This window comes from Dermacentor andersoni, chromosome 4 (assembly GCF_023375885.2).
Source record: "Dermacentor andersoni chromosome 4, qqDerAnde1_hic_scaffold, whole genome shotgun sequence".
Taxonomy (NCBI): Eukaryota; Metazoa; Arthropoda; class Arachnida; order Ixodida; family Ixodidae; genus Dermacentor; species Dermacentor andersoni.
In genome coordinates this window covers 143,030,799-143,043,637 of record NC_092817.1, presented here as the reverse complement: position 1 = coordinate 143,043,637, position 12,839 = coordinate 143,030,799, and the positions used below count along the sequence as shown (strand labels likewise).

At 48.2% G+C, this 12,839-nt stretch overlaps 1 protein-coding gene across 9 annotated transcripts in view; it reads right to left on the bottom strand.

Annotated features, from left to right (window-relative positions):
* LOC126537859 (uncharacterized) overlaps window positions 1–12,839 on the bottom strand; it is a 681,751-nt gene that overhangs the window by 312,627 nt on the left and 356,285 nt on the right. For all 9 annotated transcript variants that reach the window (XM_055074489.2, XM_055074488.2, XM_055074492.2 and 6 more), the window contains exon 2: window positions 281–450. In XM_055074489.2, the coding sequence (XP_054930464.1) occupies window positions 281–333 (53 nt within the window). In that variant the 5' untranslated portion in view covers window positions 334–450. The remainder of the gene's footprint in view (window positions 1–280; window positions 451–12,839) is intronic.

Here is a 12,839-nt window from a genome sequence, read left to right as displayed (position 1 = left end):
CTAACGCTTTACACCAGCAGTCAAGTAGGATATGGTGGGCCACTACTTTTGGCTTAAGTTTTGTTTACATTCTGGTGAAACCCTGCGTCACTACCAGCGTCGTTGCTGCAATACTACACCTCTTGCTAAACCGGTATACCGCAAACGCTAATGCATTTACGGACAAGCTAAAATCAAAGCGGAGATGGTATATGGAGAACTATGTCATCATTGCAGTTGTTAACACTCTGTGCAGGGTTTCCGCGCGCGCAACAGTGACAAGGGAGGAGCGTCCACTCACATGCTGGTGTACAGGCTCTCGTATCCCCAGTTGTCCTCATGCTGGTCATACATGCGGAGCGGTGTGGTACTCAGCGCCCTCTATACAGATGGGGCGCACTCAGGGGGGTCCGATGTGGCATCCCTCTCAACGATCTCAGCACATCGCCTCGCCTGCACCCTCTGGGCCACCTGAGAGAAAGTGAAAAACGACGTCCGGTCAGTACAGGTGGCAGCAATTAAGCCTCCCACCGAGAAACACCATGAGAACAGAAGAGTTGGGTTCTTGGCGGCGAAACAGCGTCGCAAACGCTTCCCCTGCTGCGTCCTGTTATGGTTATCTATTTACTTTTCAGGTAGGTTAGTAGGCTTAACGTACGCTTAACTAAGGGCGTAGACGGGGAAGTTAAAAGGAACAAGCTTTTTGTAATTACAATTCACTTTTAAACATCCCAACTACCCGCTGTGCAGTGCGATACAACACGCGCATGTTTTATTTATTTATTTATTTCAGCAATGCCGGTCGAGGTTCAGGCCTTAGGCCGGAGTGGGTTACAATTGTTTTCATACATACAACAGACGTACAGTAAACAGATATGAAAATATACAGCAATAAACATTAATAATTGGAAGATTGCAACAACAAGCTTACTTAGTAAAAACATTGTACGGCGAAGTTACAAAAAGATGAACTATATATACAGAGAGACGCAAAAAAGTGACATCAAGGCTCATATAGTACACCTGAGTTGTGTGCTTTGGAATGTACGTACGTGGAATGTGCGGAACGCTGCTTAATCCTTCTGGCGGAACCTCATTGACTCACGCCATCTGAACTGTCCGCTACTGAGCCTTTTGAACACATTCTAGCTATACAGGTTGAACAAGAAATACGCTGAAATAATTACGCAATTAACGAGGAAAACGTCAAATGAGGCAGCGTTACCTCACTAAGCCAAAGTGCACCCAGCTAAACAAACTCCCTGCAAGCATTACTGATGCAAGCTTATGATTAGCGCAGCCAGCATAAAAATTTGGAGGACGCTTAAGCTTCGCCTTTAAGAGTGCAACGCGATTAGCATTCAAAGATCCCTGGCTGCTTCTCGCACGCTTCCCTGCAACTGCAGCTTACGTAACCGGAATGTTTATTGGGAGACGCTGGCAGCGAACTATTTATATTGAGAAGACAAGCTTTCTGGTATAAACGCAGCCTCTTGCGTGGGCCGGTCCCGTAGCTTGTGCACATCCTAGCCAAAGAAAGTACATCATTTACAGGTTTGTATTATTGTTTCGCGCATTTAATGTTCAAGTCTGAGAAGATTTAACATAAAAGCCATGCGCTGTCGATGTATCGTTTGGTTACATACGGCGATGGGCGTTCATTCTAAAAATTCCGAGGAATAACTTTGTCAAGAATGTAAGACAAGGTATGAGCAACTTTAGCGATGGAATGGTGTGGCAACATAACCGACATTTGCCGCCTGTCGTATAGCAAGGCGTGGCATATACAGGGCGCTGTACCTTATACTGTACTTTTCGTTCATACCACACTTGTAAGCGTGCCTACGGGTGAACAAATTTCCTTGTCAGTAACCAAGGATTTCGAAAAAGTGTTTAGCCGCAGCTGAATGAAACCAACGACATATGGTTAGCCGTTCTGCGGCGCTTTTTGGAGCATCTTTATATCCCTCTTAATTAGCTAATTCTCTAAGATTAATTATGCAAAATGTTTAATAATCACTTTAGGGCCAAGTGCGTTTCGTTGCGTTGTAGAGGGGCTCCAGAAACGACCGATCCAATTTCTTGTGGCAACGTAGTACATGCTGCGTGGCGATTTTCTTTTCGGCGTTGAAAGAAAGCCCGCGAAATATGAACCGAAAGCACGCGACTGCGCTCGTGCGCTATCGTATTGCAGCGCTCCCAACCGTGCGTCGAGCCTTTCGCTTATCAGGGACGACGGCGCTTCCTTTACCGCCACCGCCAAACATGCTGACTCACTGTCAAGCCGACGACTAAGCCGCGGCCGTTCACTTCGCCGAAACTTCGTAGATTCTTTCGCACGAAACTCGGTTGAGAGCGCTGCAAAACGATAGCGCATCAGCGCAGTCACGTGGTTTTATTTCATATTTCGCGGACCTTCTTCAAACGCCGAAAAAAAAAAAAAGACACCCTACGCAGCACGTACGTTGCCGCAATAATTTAGATCGGTCGTTTCTGAATCCCCTTTACAACGCCACGAAACGCACTTGGCCTTAAACTGAATATTAACAATCTTGCATAATTCTTCTTAGTTAATTAACGAATCAAGCGGAATACAAATATACTCTAAGGAGCTCCGTATGACAGCAAACGATATGCCACTGGTTCCATTCAGCTGCGCCTAAACCCCCCCCCCCCTCCCTTTTTTTTTATTTCCCTGACATAAGATACGTGAAACACCCTGTAGATATAGTTAAAATATATATACGGAAATTTTTCGCTCACGCACCACTCCGCCGACGCCTACATCGACACCGCATTTTTTACTACACGGCTTCCTTAGCGCCATCGCGTTATTAAAACGTGAAGAGTTGCGAACGCAAAATCCCAGTCGAACTATAGCGGCACAAACTTTTTTTTTTTTTACGAGGTCAAGCATTATCTTTGCGCCTATCCGATGACATAGCGCAATGGCTGACCTTCTGATGTACTAATTAATAAATCAATTCTATTATTTATTTATTTATTTTGTCTGCTACCGGGGCACGTGTGCTGGTATCCAGTCAGTCTGAGCTCGGCGCATGCACTGTCCGTCTTTTATTTTGGTCAGTTAATGTGCCCACGTTTAAAATGTTAAAAAAAGATTTTTTTTTTTTGACGACCCGTAAATTACGTGATAAGCTTGTGATGTGTGAAGTACGCGAAAAGTGCCGTGGCGGAAGAAGAGAACAACAGATTGTTTGCGCGGAGGCGAATTCAGTGCTGAATGATTAAAGACGACGACGTCGAGGAGCGTCCAGCACACGCGTCGCAACAAGAGAGAAAGAACAAAAAGGAAAATGATCCAATCGGGAAAGTGCATGGAGTTCTGAGAGACAGTTACTGCGCTGCACTTTACCCCATGTTTTTCCTTCCCAAACAAGAATCTCTCTCTCTCCCAGGGGTCAGTCAGGAAAAGGCAAATCGGCCAGAGTGGCAGAAAAGCGAGGCGCGCTGGCGGAAGTCAGAGCGAAAGAGTTCGAGGAAGCGACGCAAGGGTGAAGACCGCGGCCACCGGACCGGGAGCTGGAGACGGGCCGTAGGGTTCCGGACCCGAGCCTCCAGGGCTTCGGCCGACCGGGGCCTCCTGCCATCTTCTTCCCATGGGCGTCGCTACTCTCCCCCCAGCACGGACTGGTATACACTTGGCCGGCGAACTTCCTCTGCCCGCAGGCAGAGTGCGAGCAGTCGGGCTACGGGCCCGAGTTTGCACCCAGCTGCCTGGCCGAGACGCAGCCTCCAATCTGCCCGTGGCGCCAAGCCGCCTGCGTGTCCTCTACGAGCCGGAGCTCCCACGTTCTGGACGTTCGCTCACCGGTCAAATACGCCGACGCTGTGGGGAGGCCGACGCCACTTCTTTCGCCGCCTCGACTGCGGCCCTCCGCGTCGAACTGTGGCGCGCACGCTCACACTGATTATCTGCACTTAACTGGAGTGCGGTGGCTACTCTTATAGCTCTTACTATATTTTGTTTCTGGTTACGAGTTTCCGTCGAGTGTGTTTTTTATGTGTTTCTATTTTCGTTTGTTACGTATATAAAAGCTTCGTATGCGTTTTGGAAGAAACGGCTTTGTCCCCAATTGAGTTCTCGGAGGCTCCGCCTCAGGGAACCGTCTGCAACAATTAAAGAAAAAGAACCTACATCACAATGACGCGCAACGAGCGCGTCCGGAATTACCCCAAATTGTATCCAAATGTGCTTAAAGGGAACTAAAGTGAACTTGCAGCAGAGGGATTACAGTTATCCATCCACTGAAATCGCTGTTTAACAGGGCATAATATACCGCAAATCACTTATTGGGGGGAAGAAAAATGAAGAGCAGTGGTCGCGGGCAACGCCGCGACCACTGCTCGGCCACATTCATCACTGCAGCAGTGATCAATGTTGCAAGGAAGGAAAAAGTGGAGAAGGAAAGGCAGGGAGGTTAACCAGTTTAGGAAACGCGCAGCACTTATAGGCCAATTCCGCACTTCGGAAGTGCTGATTGCCCCTTTTTTTATTTAGCCACGAGTCAAACCTCTTTGTTCCGGGGGAAGAAAGCGGGCGGCGTATGTCTGCGCGGAGACGCAGGAAGGTTTGCAGTCTGTTTCGCGACAATTGACTGCATGAAAGATCGTGCGATGATATTCCTCAAGTGCGCGTGCTTTAATGTCATCATCATCATGGCTACGCCCACTGCAGGGCCAAAGGCCTCTCCCATACTTCTCCAACTACCCCGGTAATGTGCTAATTGTGGCCATGTGGTCCCTGCAAACTTAATCTAATCCGCCCACCTAACTTTCTGCCGCCCCCTGCTACGCTTCCATTCTCTTGCAATCCAGTCCGTAACGCTTAGTGACCATCGGTTATCTTCTCTCCTCATTACATGCCCTGCACGTGCCCGTTTCTTTTTCTTGATTTCAACTAAGATGTCACTAACTCGCGTTTGTTCCCTCACCCAATCTGCTCTTTTCTTATCCCTAAATGTTACACCCATCATTCTTCTTTCTATAGCTCGTTGCGTCGTCCTCAATTTGAGTAGAACTCTTTTCGTAAGCCTCCAGGTTTCTGCCCCGTAGGTGAGTACTGGTAAGACACAGCTGTTATACACTTTTCTCTTGAGCGATAATGGCAACCTGCTGTTCATGATCTGAGAATGCCTGCCAAACGCACCCCAGCCCATTCTTATTCTTCTTATAATTTCAGAAGAATAAGAATGGGCTGGGGTGCGTTTGGAGCATAATCGTTTTTATGTTCGAGTTCCGTTTATAATCATGTTTATGTTGAGATCTGTATCAGACAAGCATGACGTTAGGGTTCAATGAACCATACTCTTTCGAATTAAGCATAGTGTGGTTCCAGCGCTACAACGCACAAAATTTCTTATTGCATTGCGTATTGCATGAAGTTTTAGCTTGGCGCCATGTCCAATCGCGCTACTCAAGGATGCGTAAAAACCGCAAATGCTTTTGTGAGACAACCAATTTACAGACTTCAATTAAATTTTCATTTTTTTATTGCATTAGAGAGAGAAAGGTAATTTCATTGTTCCTCTAGGAAACCCAATATTGATTTAGGGACTGGACTGTCTTACGAAAGTTTCGGGAATATTGCTAAGTTCCAAATAAACTGAAGCGAAAAGTTTGCAAATCCGTAACTTTTCTCCAGAGACGGATATCGAAGTCCCGTAAACTACACCTGCTAAAGAATCTAACGAGGATAACTTTGATATGTGAATTTATAGCCAGCGTGAAATTGCTACAATGTTTACAAGCGTTTTGCAAAAGTCCTACTCACGAGTTAGTGGTAAACTTCAGAACAGCCGGCACATCACAAATCAAATTTGTCCGCTTTAGATATATTGTTAGATTCAGTTTACTTAATTATTGTGCAGTTCTTTTCAATGCTGAGTTACATGGTGGTAAATCTGATACCGCATATATATATGTTTCGTTGTGTACGATTTGTATAAAACAATGGACAGCATAAATTTTTAAAAATTCGCTTTCTACGGTCACTGGATCTTAACCTTTTCTTCTAAATACCATAAACTTAATTAAGATCGGTGCAGTGGTTGCCGAGGAAATCAATTTCCCCGTTTCCATGTGTTTAGATAAAAGCTCCCGAGCTAAAGCTTTTCAAATGTCAGCACAGCATATCTGCTTAATTAAGAAGTTACACAGAAAATTACATAGCCAAAAGGGTGTATCGAGCCCCCCTCGCCCCGTTGCAGAGAAAAACAAACAAACAAATAAGCAAACAAATAAATAAATAAGACAAAAAAGATAGCGAAAAAGAGCACCCGATGTCACACCGTGCTATATGCCAATGCGAAGCAATGATGAAAATGCCGTGATCGGCTATTTTTTATGAATGCTGGCTCACCGTGAAGAAAACACCACGCAGAGACTGTCAAGAATTGGTGGTGAGGTAATCGCACTCTCCGAACCGGAGGGGATGGGGCGACAACAAACCCACCCCGCGTGCGTTTAGTGAGGGTTCGACTGCTGACCGGCGATAAGGTCCACGCCTGATCGACCGTGAACCAGAGGCATGAGACGGGAGGCGACGTACAACACACACACTCAATTTAATACAATAAAATCATGCGCGAGACATGCTCGAAAAAAGAACATACAAAGGGGGGCCTAGTTCGCGGAAGGCGTGCGGGTCACACAACGCACGCCCTGACGCCACTCGCACGACACTAAGCCCACCACGTGGGAGCTATTAACACTCGCGAAATAACAAACAAAATACGCGACAAAAATGAAAAATACACGCGACAATAAATAGGGCCAACACTACACTAAAATAACATACAAAAATAAACACGCGATGGATAAATAAGTGAAAGATTAAACGCGATTAAAGAAATACAGTCCGGCGGAACGTTCTGAGAGCGGGCTGGAACACGAGGCTTAACTGTGGCGTGCTTGCCGAGATCCCGGTCTGAAGAGCGTCGGGCTGCTGGTACCTCGCTGCCGAAGATCCTGACGGACTTGCACCGTCTGTCGGTCGAACGGCGAAGACTTCGGCCTGGAGGTTTCAGCCTGCCGACCACATCTTCAGCTGTCTCCCGGTGCACGACCACCCTCCTCCGTCTTCCAAGCCACTCTGATGGCTCGCCGAGTCGCCTCGTCCTTCGTCACGCTCAGGAGACCCACGTGACCAATCCCGTCGCGTGAGCACGGGCACAATGGGGAACGCTCTCCCCCCATCGCCGTGCAAGCGGCGCTGTAGCTGGGGCGGCACTGGCGGCCATCCCGAGAGGGACGCGGGCATGCACTCTGTGACAGAGACACACCCGGCTTCAATCACTTGCGGCGACTTCTCGGAGGCTTGGAAGCTCGCGAGGGACTGGCAATGTCGAATCACGGTTCTCCGATCGATACGATCGATACCGTGGTCGGAAGAGACTACGCGAAAACCAATTCAAATTTTCACCAGAGGAGCAAACCTCATTTGCCAATTTTCAAAAAATGAATTGTTTTTCTTGGCTAATGCTACAATAATGCACGCTATATATGTACCACATGACGCAAAGCTGAGAGAAAAGGCAGGGAAAACAACAACGACGAAACAACAAACGAACTACAGGCGGTATTCATAAGCATAGAGATACATAAAATCCAATACCAAATGGGATAATAAATATCGCTTGCGCTCCCGCAGAAGCAATCAACCCGACTGGGCGGATGCAGAGTACCTCGTTTAGAACTCATTCGCAGCCTCTTGTCATAGTCGTTGCAATATTGAATTTAAAAGGAAAAAGCAAAAAAAAAAAGGAAAGACTAGTCCTTCCTGCAAGAAAACAGAAGAAGAAAGAAATAGTATCCTAAGAAAGACGATGTCTCTGTAACTGGCAGGCTGCATTGAACGGGAGGGAAAGAAAATGAACGCGGCCACAATTTCGATCAGCCGCTACATATACAGCCGCCTTCGTTTATCCAAGAATTCAAATGCCACTTAATCATCGACTGCGCAGTAAATGAAAGAGCCGACTCATAGACATCCCGTATTTGCAATGAGTGCATTGAAATGGCTTGCCAGTTGTCATTTATAGTCATCGGCGGTATCTCAAGAGCCAACTATTGTTCTTTTTCTTCTTTTTTTTTTTTTAAATACGACATTTTGGACATGTTGGTGCCTTTAAGCGGCGCCGGCTGCTCCTTTTCCGGTAGAACGGACTCGGTGAATCTACTTCAGGCGCCATTGCGCGAGGCATCCTTGCGACGTTATCAACGAAAAGTTTTGATGCTTTCGCATCAAATGGTCCAATGAGAGAAAAACTGGCGCGTAGTCTGGAGCAGCGAAACGACACCCAAATTCCCATTGGCTGCGACGCCACGTCACGAGCGCTCCTCGACGGAGCAAAGCGGGCGAAAGGGAACACCTCATTGATTGACTGATCTCTGCGGTTTTACGTGTTAAAACCACGATTTGATTATGAGGCAGGCCGTAGTGGGGAACTCCGGATTGATTTTGACGACCAGGAGATCTTTAACCTGTCCCCAATGCGCGGGACGTGAGCGTTTTTGCATTTCGTCCCCATCGAAATGCGGCCGCCGCGGCCGGGATTCGATCCCGCCACCTCGTGCTTACCAGCGCAACGCCATAGCCGCTAAGCCACAGGCGGCGAGTAGGGAACACCTGCCGTGGCCTTAGCGCGCGAGGTGTTGCGTGAGGGGAGAGGGCATCGCCGCGACCCCACGTCGCCCTCGCTCTAGGAACCCGGCGCGCGATCCGTATCTCTCCCTCTCTCTCTCAACCCCCCCCCCCCTTGGGCTTAGCTGCTGCGCGCGCCTGCCGGCCTTGGTGGCCGCTGCTGCTTCCTCGGTCTCTCGTCGCACAGGCCGTGGGTGACCTGCGGCGTTGGCACTGCAGGCTGCTGCTTCGTGCTGGCTCGGGCAGCACGTGCCGCTATGGTACATTACTCGCAGCGCAAAACTTGAAGGACCGCTCTGAGGCGTTAAATTGGACATTAATGCTTTCGCATTCACAACTCTTAAATGCCTGGGTGTCCTCGGATTTTTCTTCCTTTAAAATAAGTTTTCGGGTTCTACGTGCCAAAAGCACAATACCATTATGAGACACGCTGTAGTCCCGGGAGGACTCCGGATCAATTTTCACTAGCTGGGTTTATTTAACGTGCACCCAGTGCACGGTAAACGTGCGTTTTTGCATTTCGCCCCCATCGAAATCAGGCTATAGCGTGGCCGAGATTTCATTTCGCGCGCTATAGGGCTTTTTTTCTTTCCTGTTTCCTCGATTTTATAGGGACGATAATGTGTTCGCCAGCTCACAAAACAATGCATTCGACAGTAGCAGATGAGGTCGCATTTTCCGCTCTCCTTTTCATACGAAGAGCTCTGTCTCTCTCTCACCTATATCTCTTGAACACCACGCTAGTGCACGTTTCCTTCCTTCAGGTTTTCAGCGGTGTGAGAAATATAGATGAGTAAGCAAAATAAAAAGCTAAACGACATACTCCTGCCATTACACATGTGCTGTCCCCGTAAGCAAAACCATACGAACCAACGGATCCGTGAAATTCATTGTGTTTCGTATTCTAAATATGTAGCTTCCAAATATGTACTGGAAACCGAGCTTGACTGCGTGAAAACCCGCCGTGCACTCACCAGCTTTTCTTTTTCATTTTTGCACTGGCTCTGCTCACAGGCGTAAGTAAGTTTGAAAGTGATAAACTTTAAAAAATCACCGCCCGAGTACTCCGCACATATGGTTAACCTGCACAGCTCGAACGAGCGGCCCCGGCGTTTATCACTGAGTTAATCCTGAGGGTTCATTAAACGACGGCTTGATAGGCTGCCGGATCCTCGGTACGCAGTTCCTGCTTGCGTCCGGCTGCACGAGCTTGTTCTTGTGCCCGGGCTGCAGCATCGGCACGGCGGAGACGAGCTCGTTCCCCGTTCTGCTCGCGGCGTTGCTGCTCGAAAGCTGCCTGCAGTGCTCATCAGGAGTACGTATATGACGCGTGGCCTGCCCATTTCGGAGCCGGAGAGAAACATTTGTGCACGCGCTCGGCTGCGACAAAGAGCAACGACGTCACTAATGGCGCGGCTAATCCAACACCACACAAGGCCTTTTCACTCGAATCCATGACGTCATGTTACCTGGCCCGACTGCCATAGAATCTAATGGGGATCCTCCCGAGTATTCAACAGTGACTTTGACGTCACCGCTTTTATCACGCCAGCCTTGTCAATGGAAATTTCGGGCCAGGTAGCGTGACGTCATGGATCGGAATAAACAGGCCTTGCGCTATCTAGGTGGTGTTGGCTAATCACGCGCCTCTCTTTGTCTTTCTCCTTTTTTTTCGCGCATGCGCATGGAGTTGCGACGGAGGAGTTTTCGGCGTACAGGCGACCGACAGACGGACGGACGGGCGGACGGGCGGACGAATCGGCTAGCCGCATACAGCTTCGCTGTAAAATAGAGAACCTGTCAGAGATAACGCGTTGATCTCAGAGATAGCAGACATCGTATCTGCGCGTAAATCTTCGGTGTAGAAGCTCCGCTCCAATATTTTCTGGCACGTTCCTTAGCTGACTCCGCAGTTAGCTGCCGCGTCTGTCAAACTACCGTGACGATAACCGGACTGCCGGGGGGGGAACACCGTAGAACACCCTTTTCTAGGAGTTCTCTTGTTCCAATTGGTCCGTGAAGGCGACAGCGAACCAGCCAACAATACTCGGTGCGCCAAACGTGTCTCGCCCTACTGGCGCCTCACGCCTGTCCGAAGGAGACGCATTGTTGGCTTCACGAAGCAATTCGTCGTAGCGGGCAAGGAGAGGCTAGAAGGTCACTACACCCGCTGGCCAATCGTAACACTATTCAATTTCTCTCCACAAATAGCGCGATCCCCAGCAATACAGAAACGGCAAGAGCTAGTATAGTGCAGCAGAAGAAGTAACTTCGCGCCTTAATTATAGAAGCGTTTGTAGCGAAGTACGTGATTGCAGCGCCTCACACCACTAACAGACGACCGAAAATTATGACCCCTCTAGAGTTACTGTATAAGACTCCCAAAAGTCACTATACAGTAAATATACAGTAAATCTAAGGGCCCTAATCCCTGCCGGTGAAGACAGGAAGAGGGAACAAGGGCGTTCTCAACCCACTCTGCAGACGGCGTCGTTCTTGCGTCACGCGCGCGCGCATGCAAATACACATACACGCGCACGCACAAACAAGCTCACTCACTCACTCACTTTCGTAGAGGTCGTAATGACTGCCAGATGTTTTAATGGAGGCAACGCGTCGAATGCTTATTTATTTCATTTCTTTTGATTTGAACCTAAAGGGTTCACATACGGGACTTTACATGAGGGGTGGGCGCATGAATGACGGATAAAGATTGCTGCGTAGAATTTATGAGGAGGACATTGCTTCTTAGATGGTATTCTTGAAATCAGCGGGATCAGGGATAAGAGCTTGGCTGCAGGGAAGGTCATTCCAGTCGCGAGCTGTGTGCACAGAAAATGACTTCTGGAACGTAGTAGTGCGGGCACGACGCGGGATGACGCTGTTATAGGATGGCCTGTGCGCGGTGTTCGACGCACTGGTTAGATGAGCTGGCTGTCTCGGGGTGAACAATGGAAAAACTTGTGATAAAGGCAGAGGCATGAAATGCAGCGACGGGAAGCGAGAGAAGGCACTTGTAACTGAACCTTTACGCTACGAACTATAGAATCACTTTAATACACGCGATAACAACGCGTTTTCACACGGGGCGATTAATGCGGGCCGACCTCATGGGCATTATTTTATAATTGCCGGCAGTGGACACATATTCATAATGCTAAACTATGAAACTTAGGTGACCGTGCTTAGATAAGAAGCTGTGCATGGGCGCCGGAAATCGTCGCACGGAGACAGGTTGCGTACGCTGAAGCACAATGACTAGAAAGAACTTCAGAGGCAAGTGCGCCAAACGAGGCCTGATAAGCGAGTTCGCTGTGGGAAAGTACACCGGCTCCCCTTTACACAGGCCCAAACTCGAGATAACTTCAGCGCTTGCGCTGTGCAGAAGTGCCCGTATAGTTAATTTGGTATGCAGCACCATGCCCCTCGTATTAAATAACGCGCTGGAACAGAATGCACACAGAGATGATTTGCAGCCTGCTTTTAACACCACTTCATCCTTACCCAATCTTACTGAATTCCTAGAAATTCAGGTCGAATAGTTGCGCCTTTAAATGACGAACATTCATTACGTCCAGAATGTTTTAAAAAATGTCGATGGAAGGGTATCTGCTTATTCTAAAAGCGATCGATGTTATTCGACGCATATCAGGTAGCTGTTTATCAAGCATAGTTTAGAATTCTTAAAAGCGTTACCAGACGGACGTACGCACAGTCACAAGCCAAAAAAAAAAAAATGTAAAGAAAAGGTCTGTGAACCATGGGTGCCACAAAACAATTTAACAATTTTTCTTTTTTCTTCGCAACCTGTACGCATGCACGTGGGGATCAAGCGACACAGCCTACGTGCACCTCTTTGACGAACGAAACGCGTTCAGACGATTTCGCGTTGCAGTGTTGCATACTGGAATAAGTATTTATTTTGCTGGTGCCGGCTCCAGAGACTTTTGCTTCCGGTTGTATATGCTGGCGCAACGCGAGCAAATGTGGGTGACGGGTGAGTGACGACAGCAGCGAGGCGATGTGACGACGACGGTGACGACGATAGTACGACGGGTGATGGAGATGTGATGACGACTGACTCCGGTGTAAGAAATGCTATGGTGTTAGTACCGCATAAAGGACGCAACTTTAATCTCATGCGATGCTTAGGTTTATGCAGTAAACCATTCATAAGCTGGGCCGATTTACTATA